We start from the raw sequence: 16,728 nt of genomic DNA on the forward strand, positions 1-16,728 counted from the left end.
TAACAACATAATATAAAAAATTGAAGGTAGATCAAAATATTTTTATTTGTACATTCGATTTAACTAAATAATGAAACACTTAGATCAAACCCTATAAAATATGTCACTTAAACTTAAAGATGACAAGTTTCCAAACAAACAAAACTTACTTCAGGGCACTTGACAACCCCTAAAACGACGATCCAAACGTTTAGTTATATTTGATGTAATGAGCCGACATTATTGTACGCAAAAAAAGATATTAAGTTCTATATAAAATATTGATATTTCGGAATTTTGAAACATGACTAATTTTTGCCCAAGGTATGAAAAAAACGTAATTTTGATAGCTTTAAAAAAAAAAGGTAGCCTCTTTCAGGCACAGATTCTGTGCGTGAAACCTACTTTTGTAACTTTTTTTTTTTGTGTTATTTTGGTTCCATTTTTTTTTTTTTTTTTGTCACTTAAGTCGTGGACTCGAAGTTTGATAGCTCATTAAAGTTACTTACAGGTATTAGGAATGCAGGGCTTAGATATGTAGGAATTAGTTATACAAAATTTAATTACGGCAGGATTAGTTTAGTCAAAGCATTAATGAATTCAATCATACTTAGGACAACCCGGTGCACTAAATTCCCATTATTTGCGAGGTTCGGAGAAGTGCCAGACTACAAGGGTCTATTGTACGCAGTTTTACCTTGCATTTCTACAAGAAGCTATTTACACGGCTCGAACTCGTGACCTCTTGATTGAAGAAATTACGATCCAACACCATCCAAATTTTGTGTAGGTCCAATGAATTAAAGTAAATACTCAAAATTACTTCTCCACTTGCCCTTTTCTTTTAATCTCTAAAATATACGGCTGAGTTGTTAAACAAGAATTTTCTTACAATTAAGTTAGAAAATTATCCTAAACTACCATTGTTTGTCCTTTTTTTCCTTGACAAGTCTCTTATTAGGCAATTCATTTCGGTTTCAACCATCGTAACCTTAAACTGATATTCATAATAAACATTTGAATTCTGATGCTCCAACACTTATTCAGCTATACCAAGTTTCGGGGAGTAACAGCGTCCAATGATCAAGGATAAGTTGGTTGGGGGTAAGAAGTCCAAGGAACTTCCCAACTATGTACAGCATAAACGAACAAAAGAGGCAATGACCTCAGATATGGCGCTTTTACATACAGTATGCATACATATTCTATACTCTGTATCTCCCAATAAACAACGTGACTTCCATTTCCTGTCTTCGAGTCCCGTACCAGCACAACATGAAGAGCAAGTAATGTCTCGAAAACATGGTGAAGTTCACGAGATTAATGGAGCGATAGAGATGATAATACTTAAGTGCAGCATGATGCAGCTTGTGATCCTTCTGCTGGCTTGTCCGTAAGTACCATTCCTGCCGGACTTTGAGCAGGTTGAGCTCTAGGCAAGCGTTTAGCTGCAGAATTCAGATCAATAAATTAGGGCAGCAGGTAAATAAAAGAGACGTCAACTGCTCTGAGACACAACAAAGAGGTGAAACACCTCCTAAAGTGCAAGTCTAAAAATAAGTAAACTGAAACATTAATATACGCAGAAGAGTAATTTCTCTCAACTGTGCCACTTAACCTAGATTTACTTTGAAACCTGACGACTAACCCCTCAGACTATGGTAAGCTGGAGACCTATAGTCCTGTCCTGGAAGACACAAAGCTTCCTGCAGTAGTCCTTTCATTCGACAGGATACATAACTTTGTCAATACTCACCGACTTTCTCAGTAGACCAGCCCAATCTGCTCCACTCTACACCCCTCTCAATGCCAACATTACTGGAGGTCATAATCCCTCCCGCAGCACTGGTGTATCATCTCCTTATGGCAGGTTATTGCTGGTTATACCTCCTCAACCTCCAGTCATCACCAGGCTGCACACTTCACTTCCATATCAACATCTCTGCTTCCCCAAATGATAAACTGCAAACCCCCTTGCTCGTATCACCATGTATAACATCCTTATTCCAAGCTACCCCACCCCCCAACTCAACAAAAAAAAAATTCCTCTCTTCCTTTGGAAGAGAAAACCAGACAACTTAAGTTAAATAAAAGGAACCAAATCATAAGGCCGTAAAGCTCTATATTCAATTACGGAATTTCCATTTTCAAGGCAGCAAGAATTCAACAATATAGACAGTGATCAAATTGTTAATTTTATACTCCCTCCATTCCAATTTATGTGAACCCATTTGACTGGGCACGGAGTTGAAGAAAGAAGAGAAGACTATTAAATTTGTGGTGTTAAATGAGTCACATATATTTTGTGTGGCTATAAATCATTGCATAAAGGTAAATTGTTTCCAAATATAGAAAGGGGTCATTCTTTTTGGGCACGGACTATAAGGAAATAGGTTCACATGAATTGAAACGGAGGGAGTATAAACTAACAATATCTCTTAGATAAATTTCTTGACATCAACTCCATAGTACATGTCGTTATTAGCATTTCTACCCCTGAAAACCTGATAACTACTGAAATAGTTATTTAAACGATTAATTAGTCAAAATGTTTACAAGTATTTGTATACTAGTAGCTAATCTATCAAATTTAATACTAGATGATATACATGTTTTTCATACTACTTAAAAAGTGGACATAAATTAAGATTGCCCAGTACTTGTTTTATTCTCACATCCAAATTTCTGGAATTACTGAACAACAAAATGAATATAGTTAGGTACTTTGGAATGAAGATCCTGTTAAAAGTATTTAATAATACTATAACAAATTTTACTTGTATGTAAAAATTAAGAGTTCTAACAACTATTAATTGTCAGTCTGGCGAATTCGGTAATAATCAGTATTCCAACTACCAGTCTATTATCTTTCATGTAAGGTGACATCATCTTTAGTATTTCTTAAAAATTAGGTTAAGCTGATTTAAAAAACTTAAATTCTCCTGTTGATTACTTATGCTGATACATAGAAACTAATAATCATAGATTGCTTCATTAAGTTGACTTCAAAATTTCCATAGTTGAAGGGAGGTAATTTTTATAACTCTACCCCGGCATAGCACCTAGCATGCGAACCAATAACCATGCAGCATGCATCAAGTTTGCAAGGATCCAATTTTGCAAAAACCATATAGTTTTCTTCATGTGACGAGCACAAGTTTGTAATTGACACATACGAACAGGGGGCGGACCCATGTATTACCTTTTGGTGCTCGAGCACCCATTAACCGCGGCGAATACTATACGTAGACATATAGAAAAAACTAAAATTTTGGTATAAAATATTAAATAGCACCCTAGAAGTAATAAAAGATCTTGGTGCTTTGGTTAACAGGTGGTAGGTTTTAGGCTAAGCCATGAAGGAGCAGAGTTCGAATCCCACTCAAAGCCATTTAACTTTTGTTGATTTTAAGGTGAGCACCCAGGACCATTGAATCCTGGGTCCGCCACTGCATACGAATGTGCATAATCTTGCGATTCACATAATATGAAATCTAACCCAATGGGAACCGGAAAACGGGGGTACCGCATTGGGCAGAAGACGTTCCAAAAAGCGAAGGCTCGCCCAGGTTAGAGAATTTACATACTGCAGTTAACATCAGCATCAAAGCAGGATGCCTGGTAGGAATGTTAAATTTCTGTTCAAGTCGTCACTTTCTAGATTCCACGACAAGCTTCTCATTCACTCCAGGATCAATCGGAATCCATATGTGATTAGACAGAAGTCAGAACAGAACTATAATATGGCTGGACTACAAAGGGTTACCATACAGCAAGCTGAGGGTTTAAAAAGAAAAAGCACCAGAAGTCCCTAAATATTCAGGAGTACAGTGTAGTTTTCATCTTTCTTTGGAACCATTTTGTCCTCGTAACAATTTCCAACTGTTACATAAAAACATATGTCTCATTTGCGAAAATGTAATTGTTGTAACAAAAACATCCCAAAGCCTTTTTACCAAAGAAAATAAAGAAAGGTTAGAACACTGCCCTTGCTTCTTATCAACTTCTTATATATAAGTCAATGTTATGTTTTTTTCTTTTATCTTAAAAGGGTGTTCCAGAAATATCTTGAAAACCATGCCCAGAAAGACTGAATATCACATAGCACAACAATAGCAACAAGGGAAACCTATAAGACAAGACTATCCATGTACACTTCAATTACAGACACTCAAAAGCGTTGGTAAAAGATTATATCACCTACTGTGGCATATGCCTTCGGTAATAGATTATATCACCTACTGTGGCATATGCCTTCCAAAAGAAAAGATATGAAACAAAGAGGCTATAAAGCAGAACACATAAAACAACAAAATAATGGAATGGAACATACCAATTTCGTAGAATACATCATTGACATTAACAGCAGTTTTGGCAGAGGTCTCCATGAAAAATAGACCGTTTTCCTCTGCGTACAAGCGTGCTTCCTGTGAAAGCCATATTAAAATACTCCTAAATATCAGGAAAATTGATGCCCCAGAACAACCAAGAAACTGAACTGCGGAAATACTGGTTATCGGAGAATATGATTAAATCTGTAGATAAGTTAGTAATAACAAATGCCTTACAGCCTATAAGTTCTTACGGACTATCTTCAAGATACTCAATTATGGAATAGCATTTTAAAAAAAAAAGATACACAGCGTACTTGTCCTTCAGCTCTGGATACCAGTTTGTGAAAAATTGTGGAAGTTTAATCCCACAAGGAGGAGTATTTCCATTTAACATCATTAACTGGTTATCTAGAGGCAAGTAACATGTTACTGTATCTCAGATCATTATACAATACAGATTTGATAACTGTCCTACAAATTAGACAAACAAAATGAGAAATTCAACAACTACTCCTTATGAATTCGTAAACAGTTTACAGATAGAACACGTGTTACCCTGACTTACACTGAGAACTATACAATAGAGCTGACACCAGACACAATATGTTGAAGGGTGCATTACAAAAAATTGTATTTCAAAATAGATGGATGGAAAAGCCCAATCAAAGGAACCTCAAATAAGATGATGAAAGGCAATATACATGTACCCACAACAATAAAAAAGGAAAAAAGAACTTACTTCTGCAGTCACCTTCCTCTTATCTTCTAGATCAGCCTTGTTGCCAGCAAGAGCCACGACCATGTTGGGATTACCTACCCAATTGTCAGAAAAACTACATCACTTTACCAAAAAAATCTATGAAGATGAAGTTATACAATCAATAACCTTATATGAGTCCCGAAGGAATTAAAGTAATAAAGTACAATACAACAGAAAGCAAAAACATAAATGTGTGTTGGTAGACGTCTGGATTTTATCCAATAAACTGATGAAAGATGAACATTCTAAATTTTTATTTGAATAAAGTAGATAAGTTAACAGATAAGCACCTTGCTTCTGCAATTCTTGCACCCATTTCTTTGCCCGTGCAAACGAATCCTATATTAAGAAGGAAAAAGAAGATTACACCAAGAATGAATGTGGCATCTAAATTGACATGTACAGACATAGGCAGACACAGTTACACATGCAGAGACGCATAACAGCGAGTTACATAGACATGGGTGATGGCGCCCATAGCCGGTATTGGCCATAACACCCCAAACAAATGAACTTTTGGAAAATTATCTTTTTAATCTTCTTTCCTTAGATTAAGATATTATCAGACTAGCAAGTTAGAAGGAATGCATATATTTTGTGATTCCTTCTTTCCACTCTTCGCTTAGCTGCATTATATACCCACCACCAATATATCGCAGGATACATCGGACCATGTCCTTCATGGATCTAGGAGTACATAAAGGATACCAAAGGTATTACCCACACATTGAAATCGTCAACCTTGAATCACAAGCGCCAAATCCGGGGAAGGGTACTTTTAGCCGCTTAAAGTTTTCAATAACATTTTTAAAACTTTAGTGAAATGACATTTCTAGGGAAAACACTAACATAAATTCTTTAAGATTTTCTAGTTGTCCCCCTTAAATTAAAATTTCTAGCTCCAACCCTGATGTAATGTTAATTTTACAAAAGAAAATTCGATAAAGGGAAAGCAAAAACATGAACAAATAGTCTACCAGTAGTCCAAATTCAACATGAATGACAAATCAACTACCACTCTTGACCAGCTGCACTCCAGGGCCCAAAAATGTCCCATAATTGCAAAGTGAGCACAGGTAAACGAAGAACAAGCAAAAACATGCCTTGCAACTTTGACAATGCATAAAATAAAGCTGCATATATTCCCTATTAATCTATTATCCATTTCCAATGGCAATACAAATGTACTGAGAGACTAGCAAAAAGCCAACTATTGCTTTCATAAGACCCATTTGATTGTTATTCTTTTATAGACTGAATATAGGAAGGCCCAGTCCAGAAGACTAAGCTATTAGATGTGCGAGTTCATTCCGACTATAAACCCTTAATGGCCATTGACACTTATGCCCCTATGTTGTGCTGGTCTTTAATTTTTGCCCCTCATGACAAATAACTTTTTTGCGGCGCATAAGTTGATATTTTTGCACCATAATATCTCACAAGTTATGCCCTTCAAATGGGCATAAGTTCTTTAAGGGTGCGGGACACAACATATGGGATATCATGATGCGAAAATATAAACTTGTGCTACGAATAAGTTGTTTGTCTTGAGGGGCAAAATTTTAAGCGCAACACAGAATAGGGGCAAAAGTGCCAATGACCCTCTTTGGTATCCTTGCGGAACATAAATACCACTCTCACTAGCTAGTTCGGATTGAAACTTAGTTGTTGATCAAAAGAATCTTACAGTGCTGGTGATGTCATAGACGATAATAGCTGCTGCAGCACCTCTGTAGTACATAGGTGCTAAGCTATGGTACCTCTCCTGACCAGCAGTATCCCAGATCTCAAACTTCACGGTATCATTGTTAATTGACACCGTAGATGAAAAGAAAGCCGCTCCGATCGTCGATTCCTGGATCATCAACATCACGTCATAATCACTCACCACCAAATAAATTACTCCCTCTGTTCCATTTCAATTTCTTATCTGGTTTTGACTTTGCATGGGATTTAAAAAAAGTAAAAAAGACTTTTTGAATCTTGTGATCTTAAGTTAAAGATAAGCAGAATGTATCAAAATGCCCTTTAATCTTGTGTTTTTAAACTTGTCATGTGAAAAGTTGGAATTAAAGAGTTATCAAAAAAGGAAAGAGACATTCTTTTTTAAACAGGTTAAAGAAAAGTAAGACAAACAAATTGAAACTGATGGAGTAATAATTACTCCCTCTTTGTTTCTCTAATTTTGACTTGACATGAAATTTAAAAAAATAAAAAAAAACTTTTAAATTTTATGGTTATAGCTATGTAAAATATGCCAAAATTCCCTGATCTTGAACATGTCAGAAAAGTAAAACAAACAAATTGAAACGAATAGAGTAAAAATTACACCCTCCATTTTAATTTGTTTGTCTGGCATGAAGTTTAAGAAAGTAAAAAGATACGTTCAATGTATTAAAATGTCCTTAAAAATAAACATGTGAAGTGAAAAGTTGAAACTAAATAGTTATAAAAAAGGAAAGAGACATTCTAAGACAAATAAATTAAAAATTAGATGAAGTTGAGAATTGGGGAAAACAATGGTAAAAAGTGAAAATAGAAAGAAAGAATAAGTACTTGGAATTCAAGGAATTGACCCTTGACGAATCGTATAACCAAGCTTGATTTACCAGCTCCCATGTCCCCTAACAACACCTGAAGCAATCAATTAAGGAGAAGCAATTAAGGAATAGTAGCTATAAACAGGAATTGAGGCAATTGCATGAATGATACTTACGAGTTTTGCGTTGAGATTATTGTGACCGCTTGACGCCATGATCAATAGTCCCAATTCACAGAGCGTATTTCAATGGTACCTAATTGAAGACACTTTGGAGGAAGTGGAATGTTGACAAGGATAAATAAATATGTTACGTGTAACGTCTCAAATGTATCTAGCTATTGTTGAAATGTAGCTATTATATCTCCCAAGTACTCCCTCCGTTCATTTTTACGATTTTGCACATTTTTTAAGAAATACTAAATGAAGTGTATATTTTACCGTAATATCATATTAATTGATGTATAATTGTATTGGATTTAAAAAATAATTTCGAATGAGTAATTAATGCTAAGAGTAAAGCAGGGAAAATAAATTATTTTTCTCTTAATATGCGAAAATAGATAATTAAAAGTGAAAATTTATTTTTAAGATGGTGGACAAATAAAAGTGAGCGGAGGGAGTACTATTTATGAAACACAGTATCAGCACAAATACGATATTTGCTGGTACACGATTTCAACTGATACCGCTTGATACAGTTGATATCCGTTTTATACAGCTCTTTTGCTTATCCGCCTATACAATTATTTAGCTTGATATGACAACTGTAGATACATTACGCTCTAAATTAATATCTGTTTGTGAAATTTTATACTTTATTTTAATTTGTTTGTTTTACTGTTCTTTTCAATCAGTTTAAAAAAATATCTCTTTTCTTTTTTAATAATTCTTTAATTTTAATTTTTCACATGTTTAAACCGTATTTTGGTACATTCCATATAATTTAGTTTTTAGTCATAATATTCAAAGATCTTTGTTAACTTTTTAAACTAAGCACAATCATTTGCGCGGAAGGCCTGAAAAGCTAAAGAGGAAAGGATTTCTTTTCTTTGGACTTTTCTTGTCCGAAACCCCACCAATATTTTTTATTTTTATTTTTTGTTTGTGCTTCTTTTTGAGGGGGGGGGGTTTCTTTACTTTTTGCTCTTCAAACCGGTGATCTTTAAATTTTATCATTCACCTAAAGCTCGAAGTTATGGGTTCGAATCCTAGCTCAATAAAAAAGATAAAAATTAGAAGATAGAATTTTATAAATCTGTCCATGCAAGGCAGAATTTAAGCCTTAAGACAGAATTCTACGTTAAGGCAGAATTTTGCAAATTCTACGTTAAGGCAGAATTTTACAAATTTTGTCTGAAGGGCAAAAGTTAAAGATGACAAATTTGAGGGGTAAAAATTAAAGACCATCCCTACCATACTGCAAATTGCCCACCAATATTTTAATAAAAAAATTAATTGGGCTGGCTAATTGATAGTTGGACTTCTATTTCTTACAAAATGAAAGTCTGCCGCCCATTACGCAAGGTCTTTATTCGTGTGGTTCCAGTCTCACGGGATGTCCCTATACAAAGCCCACTTCTATTTCTTACAAAGGAAATATATGAAGGAAAATGGAGGGAAGAGAGGAAACTTTATGAAAGTTTTCTATAATAATTTTAGAAAGTTAATTACTTTGGGAGTTTGGGTTTAAAGACCTTTCCTTTTGCTGCTCCTTTTTTATGAGCTCTGCCTCTGATCCATGTTATTTTATTTATAGCTGGTGTATTTGTTTTACAGCTCATTAACTTGGTATAATAGAATTCTACGGTTTATTTTATGGTATGTCACCATTAGTAATGGCGTAATTAAGATTTTTCACTATGGGGTTCAAAGTATGAAGAAAAATACACGACAAAGTCAAGAAAATTTAACATCTACGAAATATGTATAAAATACTATAATTTTAACCTTGAATATACATTGTAATTTTTCGCCGAAGGGGGTTGCTCCCACCTACGACTTCCAGTCTTGTGTTTCATGCTCACACAAAACACATTAAACTAGATTTTCATTTTACTCGATAAAAAGTTGCTCCTAAAGATATTCAAGTGTGCTATATCGATTCAAAGGATCAAGGGCCGATGCATTAACGAAAAGCCTACATGTAAGGCAATTAATGTTCCTTAGATACAAGCTCGTCTATTGGATTATGGGTCGCGGGTCGCTCCAAATGGGCTAACGCTACCCGTTTAGGAGAGATAAGAGATAGTGGTTTAGAGGAATTAACTCATCCCCTAAACTTTCTCCAGAAGGGAACATGCAGAAAAGGGTGGGAGTTACTATTCCTTTTAACCGCTTGTACTTTGCATATAATACAAATTGTTCTCTTCTCAAGATATATTTTTCATCTCTCTAACTCATTCTCTTCATAAGGAAAAGACATACAGATTAAAGCATGCATTTAGCTGGAGAAGATTAACTTTATTTTCTATTGAAACAAGTTAGACTTAATTAGGAGCAATTTGTTAATTGTGATATTCTCTATTCCGATGCGTTAACAGGTATATAAAATCTCTTTCCTGTTATTAATTTATTCAACAATGGTATCAGAATCGGGTTATTTGACTCCTAGTCTTGATCTTTCTTCTTGAAAATCACTATTGTGAGTCTTTATTTACGGTATAACGTGAAAAAACAGAACAATCATATGTGGTGCCGTTCGTGTTTCAATTAATTTTTTCTTGTATTTGTTGAAGAGTATGGGAAGAATTCTTATTTGGCTGAAGTAATTTGAATCGAACAATTTTTGCTTAAAGAACTTTTGTTGCAGCATTTCATATTAATTATTAACAGTTCTCTGTTGCACAAAGTTTACTGCAAATCAAGTTGGGTTTATATTATTTTTTTTGTGAATATGTAGAAGAGATAATTAAGGATAATTGGAATTCTCTTTGTACTGATTTTTTTTTTTGTATGTTTTCATACCGGATGATGACAAAATATCTCAAAGTGAAGTTTGATTTGAACATTATAATTATATACTTGGTTATAGTAAGGATATATTTCACTGTTGAAAGAAGTTTAGTGGCATTTAAATTTTAAAGGCACACGTTGCCTTCAATCTATTTAAGATTAAATTGATTTTTCCTCTCTCTGGTGTGACTTTTTCCTTTTGATCTTTAAAGTTTTTTTAATGTAAGGCTTCACAAATACTGCAGTACAAATTGTAACAATATTTATTGTTAAACAAGTGGATCAACACATCATGATTTGAGTCATGAATACTTTTATGTAATGGAGTATGGATTTCTTTTCAAAGAAGCTCCCGTTTTTGGCTTATACCAAGATGAGTTACGCTTTCTGAATAACTGTAGCATGATAAGAGTTCTCTTATAATTTTTTAAAAACTGTAGAGTGGAATTGTGAAACCACTATTTGATACATATCAAATACTAGATGATCGAAAGCCCGTGCCACCACAAAAAATAGTTTATATATTTGGGCAATTTGCTCGATTGGCCTTCGTTGGGGGTGGTTTTTAATTTTTTTTCCCTTCGCCTAAAATACCTTGAGGTTCTGCGTTTGAACCCCAGCTTCGACATAAAAATAGAAAACATTCGCAAGGCAAGGCTTTGCAAAAAGTTCTGTCTTATGCGGCAGACTTTGCCTTATAAGGCAAAATTTTAGTTATGCCTTAAAGAAAGTTCTGTCTTATGCGACAGACTTTTAGTTATGCGTTAAGGAAAAGTTCTGTCTTTTGCGACAGACTTTTAGTTATTCCTTAATACAAAGTCTGCCGCATAAGGCAGAACTTTTTGCAAAGTCTTGTCTTGCGATTTTTTTTTTTTTACTGAGCGGGGGTTCGAATCCAGAACTTCGGGGTATTTTGGCCCACCTTTTTAAGCGAAGGAAAAAAATTAAAGACCAGCAATTTGAGGGGCAAAAATTAAAGACCACCCCAAAAGAAGGCGATCCGCGCAAAAAATGTATATATTTTAGTAATATAATTTGGAATTTTTACTATTGAGAATATTATAATTCAGTTAATTGAAAATATCAGTAAACTATTTTACCTAGTCCGATTCTCCCATGTATGACTTTTCTGGTTTGGTTCTCCAATTGAAAATTTTAAAATACCTTCTCTTACTGAATTTTGTACCATCATCTCTTTCTACTTAACAACACTGAAAATCGCTTTCATGTGTTAGCATCTGTTGTAGTCTTTAGTAGGCGCTTGGCAATAGAAACCAAAAACAAATTCACTTTTTTTGAAATTTTTGAAGCTGGAGTTGTGTTTGGCCATAGTATTTGAAAATAATATTTTGTTGTTGAAATGTACTTTTTCAGCAAGGTTTAGTTGTGAAAAAAGTGAAAAACAAGTTTTGGTCGTTTTTCAAATTCCAATTGTATTTGGAATTTTCATGATTAAACACTGATTTTTGAAAAAAGTGAAAAAAATACTCCAGAAAAAAGTGAATAATTCTTATGGCCAAACGGGTCCTTAAACTCTTAAGCATAGACCAACTTCGTCATAGTATTTATAAGGAAGTATGTGTACTTTTCTTAGCTGTTTATATTTTGTTTTCTTGATATTATTCTTCATTTTTTGTGTGAGACGTATGTGTCTAAAATTAGTGATTTTTCACCTTAACCAAAGGTATAGTTTTTTTTTTCGCCTTTATGACTTCATTAGCGGTTTTTGCGTTAATTTAAATCCTTATTTTTTTTCATTAAATTTTCTCTAGCGTAGCTTTACCATTTTGTAAACTTATTATCATTATTTAAATGTCTTAATTTTGTTTTTTGCAATAATCTCCTTTCTTTTTATACTATTAGGGAATTTGTCTATTACAAACAATTAATGGATCCTATCATTGTGAAAATATTGAACCACGCTACTAATCATTTTAAATTTTTCATATTACCATTATATATGGCCCTAATTCATTATAATTTTCACAAATTGTTGAATAAAAAATGTCTAGCTTTCAAAATAAATATGATGTATAGTTTATAACGTATCAAGTTTGTAGGCTATTTTTTTTTAATGAAACTTTTATTAAGTCATATAAAAGTAAATTGATTCCTCATTTGCTCTAGAAGTTGCTCAAATTGACCTTAAATTTAAAATAAGATTTGATAAGCAAATATTTAAAATTGGTACATTAATCAGGTGATCCTTGTCAGCTCTTTCTTATTCTTATTTAACATGATTGAGATATTGGATAGGGTGCAAAATACTATTTTCTTCATTCTATTGAATTTATTTTTTAAAAATATTTTTGTAGTAATTAATTATATTTATAGTATTTTTAAGTTCATAAAATTTAATACTAACAAAGCAGAAAAAGGTATCTGGCCATGTTTGGGACTTTTGACAAATGAAAAAAATTCAATAAATGGAAAAAAATTAATTAATGTACACGGTATTAAAAAAAATTATTCATAGAGAAAATTGCTTGTTAAGATCTGGTTGAAATACGTAGAGGTGGAGAAATTGTTTGGGTAAAGGATGGGGAACGCTGGGTCCATGTGTTGATCCCTACTTCAAACCCACTCTTCTATAGTAGTACTTTTTTTTATAATTAAATTTTCAGAAGACAGGCCTTCTGATGTTTTATTGAATAATTAAGCAGTCTGCAGCAGAAAATAGAAAAATATGAACCATCTTGAGGAAAACATCACCCAAGATGATTTTACATTTTGGAAAAGAAAGTATAGCCTATAGCTACTGAAAATTCTAATCATGCTGAATTCTCCTTGTTTTGATCCTTAGTGAAGGAATTTGTGCTTTGTCCCTGTTGAGAATCTTTCTCCCCATTGATGGTAAATCATGAAAACTGTGATAGTCCAACAACTCTTCAACTTGAATAGTAGTGTTTGCCAAAAAAACAGCCAGTTGGTTGCCTTCTCTGAATGTATGCATGATCTGCATGTTCAGCTGCTTCATGATGTGCTGCATCTGCTCCACTCTTTCTATTAGCTACCAAGGTATTTTCCATGCATATCGTAATATGTTCTTCAAGGCTAATGAGTCTGTTTCTATTTGAACATGGTGCAGACTGTGTACAAGAAAATATTGTATAGCCTCCTGAACTGCCACTGTCTCAACCTCCATGTTTGTGGCAATGCCAATGTTTTTACCCTGTGCATAAAAAAGATCACCCTTGTCATCTCTAATACAAAAGGCATATGAGCTCAGATCTGGATTTCCTTGTGATACACCCATCAATATTACATTTGAAAACCTGCTGAGGCATCTTCCATATTACTTTGCAAAAGTGAAGTTTTGGTTTATAATGGCTCAGAAAATCTATTAGTGCTGGCTAGTCAGGTGGAATCCTTCCTAACCATGGATATTTCACTCTGATTAGGTGGAAGATGGACTGCTGAGCTTGATAAACCATCCTATTGTTATTTGTATGCCTTCCATGTTTGATTGAGTTCCTCCTTTTCCATATTTCCCATAATGGATAGCAGCAATGGCCTGAAAAATGCTTTGCAGCTTGTGAGAGGCAGCTGTTGTCCACTATAGTGCGATGACTTGTTGCAGTTGCAACCCTTCTATATTCAGACCTGCACAAGAAGAAAACTGATTCCAAAGCTTAAAAGCTATTGGAGATGTTAGAAAAAGGTAGGACATTATTTCTTGCTTGTAATCCTCACAACAACATCATCTTGATACAATATGAATATGCATCTTTTTGAGATTGTCATCTGTGGCTAGCCTCCTTTTCCACAGTCTCCATAAGAAGAAACTTCTTAATGGGCAAACCCTTCAACCATATGTATTTGTATAGTGCACTACTCTCCTATTTTTGTCTGATTTCTGTCACAACCCCGCTAGAGGCTATGACGGGTACCCAGTACTAGCTTACCGAGCACCTCTGATCTAACATTCCTTTCTCACTACTAGGTGGGTCACACAGATAATTTATGAACATCTCACTTAATATAGCTATCCATAGTTATGCCCGCAATCATATATCAATAAGCTTGACCAAAATATTATACAACAACAAGGACGGACAAGGTTACGAAACATCTACCCACATACGTCTGTCTACGAGCCTCTAAATAAGATACATAAATCCACGAGGATGGGACAGGGTTTCACCGTGCCCAAATATATACACAAGAGTAGTACCAATAAGCTGTAGCTCCGGAACAACTGGAGCGCTTTCGAGATGCTGCTGGTGGAACTCCTAGAAGCTATACATGTCTACCTGTTTACCTGCGGGCATGAACGCAGCGTCCACGAGAAAGGACGTCAGTACAAACGGAGTACTGAGTATGTAAGGGATGAACAATAATATAATAAGACACATTGAGCATATCATGAGGGAAAAGGGTAACCTGCACATCTGAGTGTCTCTTAAGGCGGATACCATGCATGCTTAACTTTCTTTTCATAAAAAAATTTCTCATATACGTATACATAAAATAGAATTGCTGCGGAACGTGCAGCCCGATCCAAAAGCATATCATTTTGCCGCGTAACGAACGGCCCGATCCATCTATAAATTATATACATAATAGTGTCGTGGAACGAACGGCTCGATCCATTTAACCATATATCCCGCATCCGGGATGATATCATAATATACCAGCTGATCAGGTAGCCATGCGTCTATAACGCCTCGCCTTCCCCCATATCCCCCTATCCCCCATATATATATATATATATATATATATATAAAAGCTACGACTCTATCGGAGTGACGTAAGGTCGATAACCTCCGATTTATATTATGGAACAATCATCATCGCTATATCTCACCTTGAAGGATCAATGATTATAAGGTGAGATCAACAACAATGAACAAAATCAAGGAAATCATGAAATAAGCTCAATAATCTCATAATAGCATTAAAATCATAAGCTTTGGAATTTCTAGAATTAAAATCATCATCATTATGTTCATCATAGAAAACATCTCATCTTTAGTATCATAAGAAGCTTTTAAGAATCATGAACTTCTAACTTTTGGAAGTAAGAAGGTTATGGAAATATATATGGAATCATAGTAGGAATCATGCCTTTTGAAAGAAAGAGACTTGCCTTAACATACCTGCGCGGCCTCCTATTATCTACGCTTATCCGTCCGTACTCATAAATCTACATTTGAGAGAATTCACACTATCGTTAGACTCATCGTTGCATACGTGTAAACTACTTTATATCCTGCCGAAAATCGGGCAGCATCTCCCCTGTTTATATGCCTAGCCCGAAATCATAATCCAGCAACCAACAACACAACAATAATACCAACATCAACAACATCATTATCCATACCAATATATTCCATAAAATATCCCACACGATGTTTTTCCAATTTCTCAACCAACCATAACAACATCCATAATACCAAAATCAAAGAATTATATTCAATTTAATCTCAAATTAATCAAAAATTCTCTTTCAAACTCACCTCATGGCCATCAACTTCAGTTCAACTCTTTGTGATTTTTCTCCTATGATTCTTTCCTTTCTAAGAATTGCTAAACCTTTACATCATCTCAATCATGTAAATAATAATAGGAAAAACATACCTTATAGTAGAAGAACTTCACTCTATTCACCCCTTTCCAAGATCAAGTTCATCACCACCTTGAAGAGAAACAAGAACAATTATCTTCCATAAATTTTCTTTGAGGTTTTGATGTCTCTTGATGATATGGAAAGGTTTTGGAAGATTATGGAAGGTTAGGAAGGATTATGGAAAGGTATAGAAAACTATGGAAAGTTATGGAAAATTATAGAACTCTCAAGAAGTGTGAGGGATGAGAAAATGGTGAAAAATGATGAAAATTAATGGGTTAGAGCGGTATTTATAGGTGTGGTTCGGGTCGGGTATTGTAGCACCCGGGGTACTGTAGCAGTGCGTTTCTGCTCCGTCAGCCTAACTTGTAACGTCCATAATTCTCTACTCCGATGTCGTATTGACAAGCGGTTTGTTGCGTTGGAAACTAGACTCGACAAACTTCATTTTAGGCTTTGAAACACCATAAAAATCCTTATATACCAGGAGATATACCCCTCCAAAGTTGACCCAAAATTCTGCCCAGAATTCTGCCAACTTTTTCCAAATTTTTGATAAACTTATTTTCTCCACTTTGCTTGGTCCCGGAAT

At 34.6% G+C, this 16,728-nt stretch overlaps 1 protein-coding gene across 1 annotated transcript; it reads right to left on the bottom strand.

Annotated features, from left to right (window-relative positions):
* Window positions 1-948: 948 nt before the first annotated feature.
* LOC132606335 (ras-related protein Rab5) lies at window positions 949-7,946 on the bottom strand. The gene is made up of 7 exons (XM_060319792.1): window positions 7,790-7,946; window positions 7,630-7,707; window positions 6,761-6,928; window positions 5,364-5,412; window positions 5,053-5,126; window positions 4,313-4,406; window positions 949-1,427 (listed from the first exon to the last, which is right to left on the bottom strand). The coding sequence occupies exons 1-7, from the start codon at window positions 7,826-7,828 to the stop codon at window positions 1,327-1,329; spliced, it is 603 nt and encodes a 200-aa protein (XP_060175775.1). The 5' UTR covers window positions 7,829-7,946; the 3' UTR covers window positions 949-1,326.
* Between the last annotated feature and the right edge of the window lie 8,782 nt (window positions 7,947-16,728).

Source organism: Lycium barbarum, chromosome 8 (genome assembly GCF_019175385.1).
Source record: "Lycium barbarum isolate Lr01 chromosome 8, ASM1917538v2, whole genome shotgun sequence".
NCBI lineage: Eukaryota > Viridiplantae > Streptophyta > Magnoliopsida > Solanales > Solanaceae > Lycium > Lycium barbarum.

Excerpts from the sequence above, each read along its gene's own strand:
- LOC132606335 (XM_060319792.1), bottom strand. The coding sequence starts at position 7,828 with ATGGCGTCAAGCGGTCACAATAATCTCAACGCAAAACTC. Across the intron at positions 7,708-7,789 it reads ATAATCTCAACGCAAAACTC|GTGTTGTTAGGGGACATGGG; the intron begins GTAAGTATCATT and ends TGATTGCTTCAG. Across the intron at positions 1,428-4,312 it reads TGATGTATTCTACGAAATTG|CTAAACGCTTGCCTAGAGCT; the intron begins GTATGTTCCATT and ends TGAATTCTGCAG.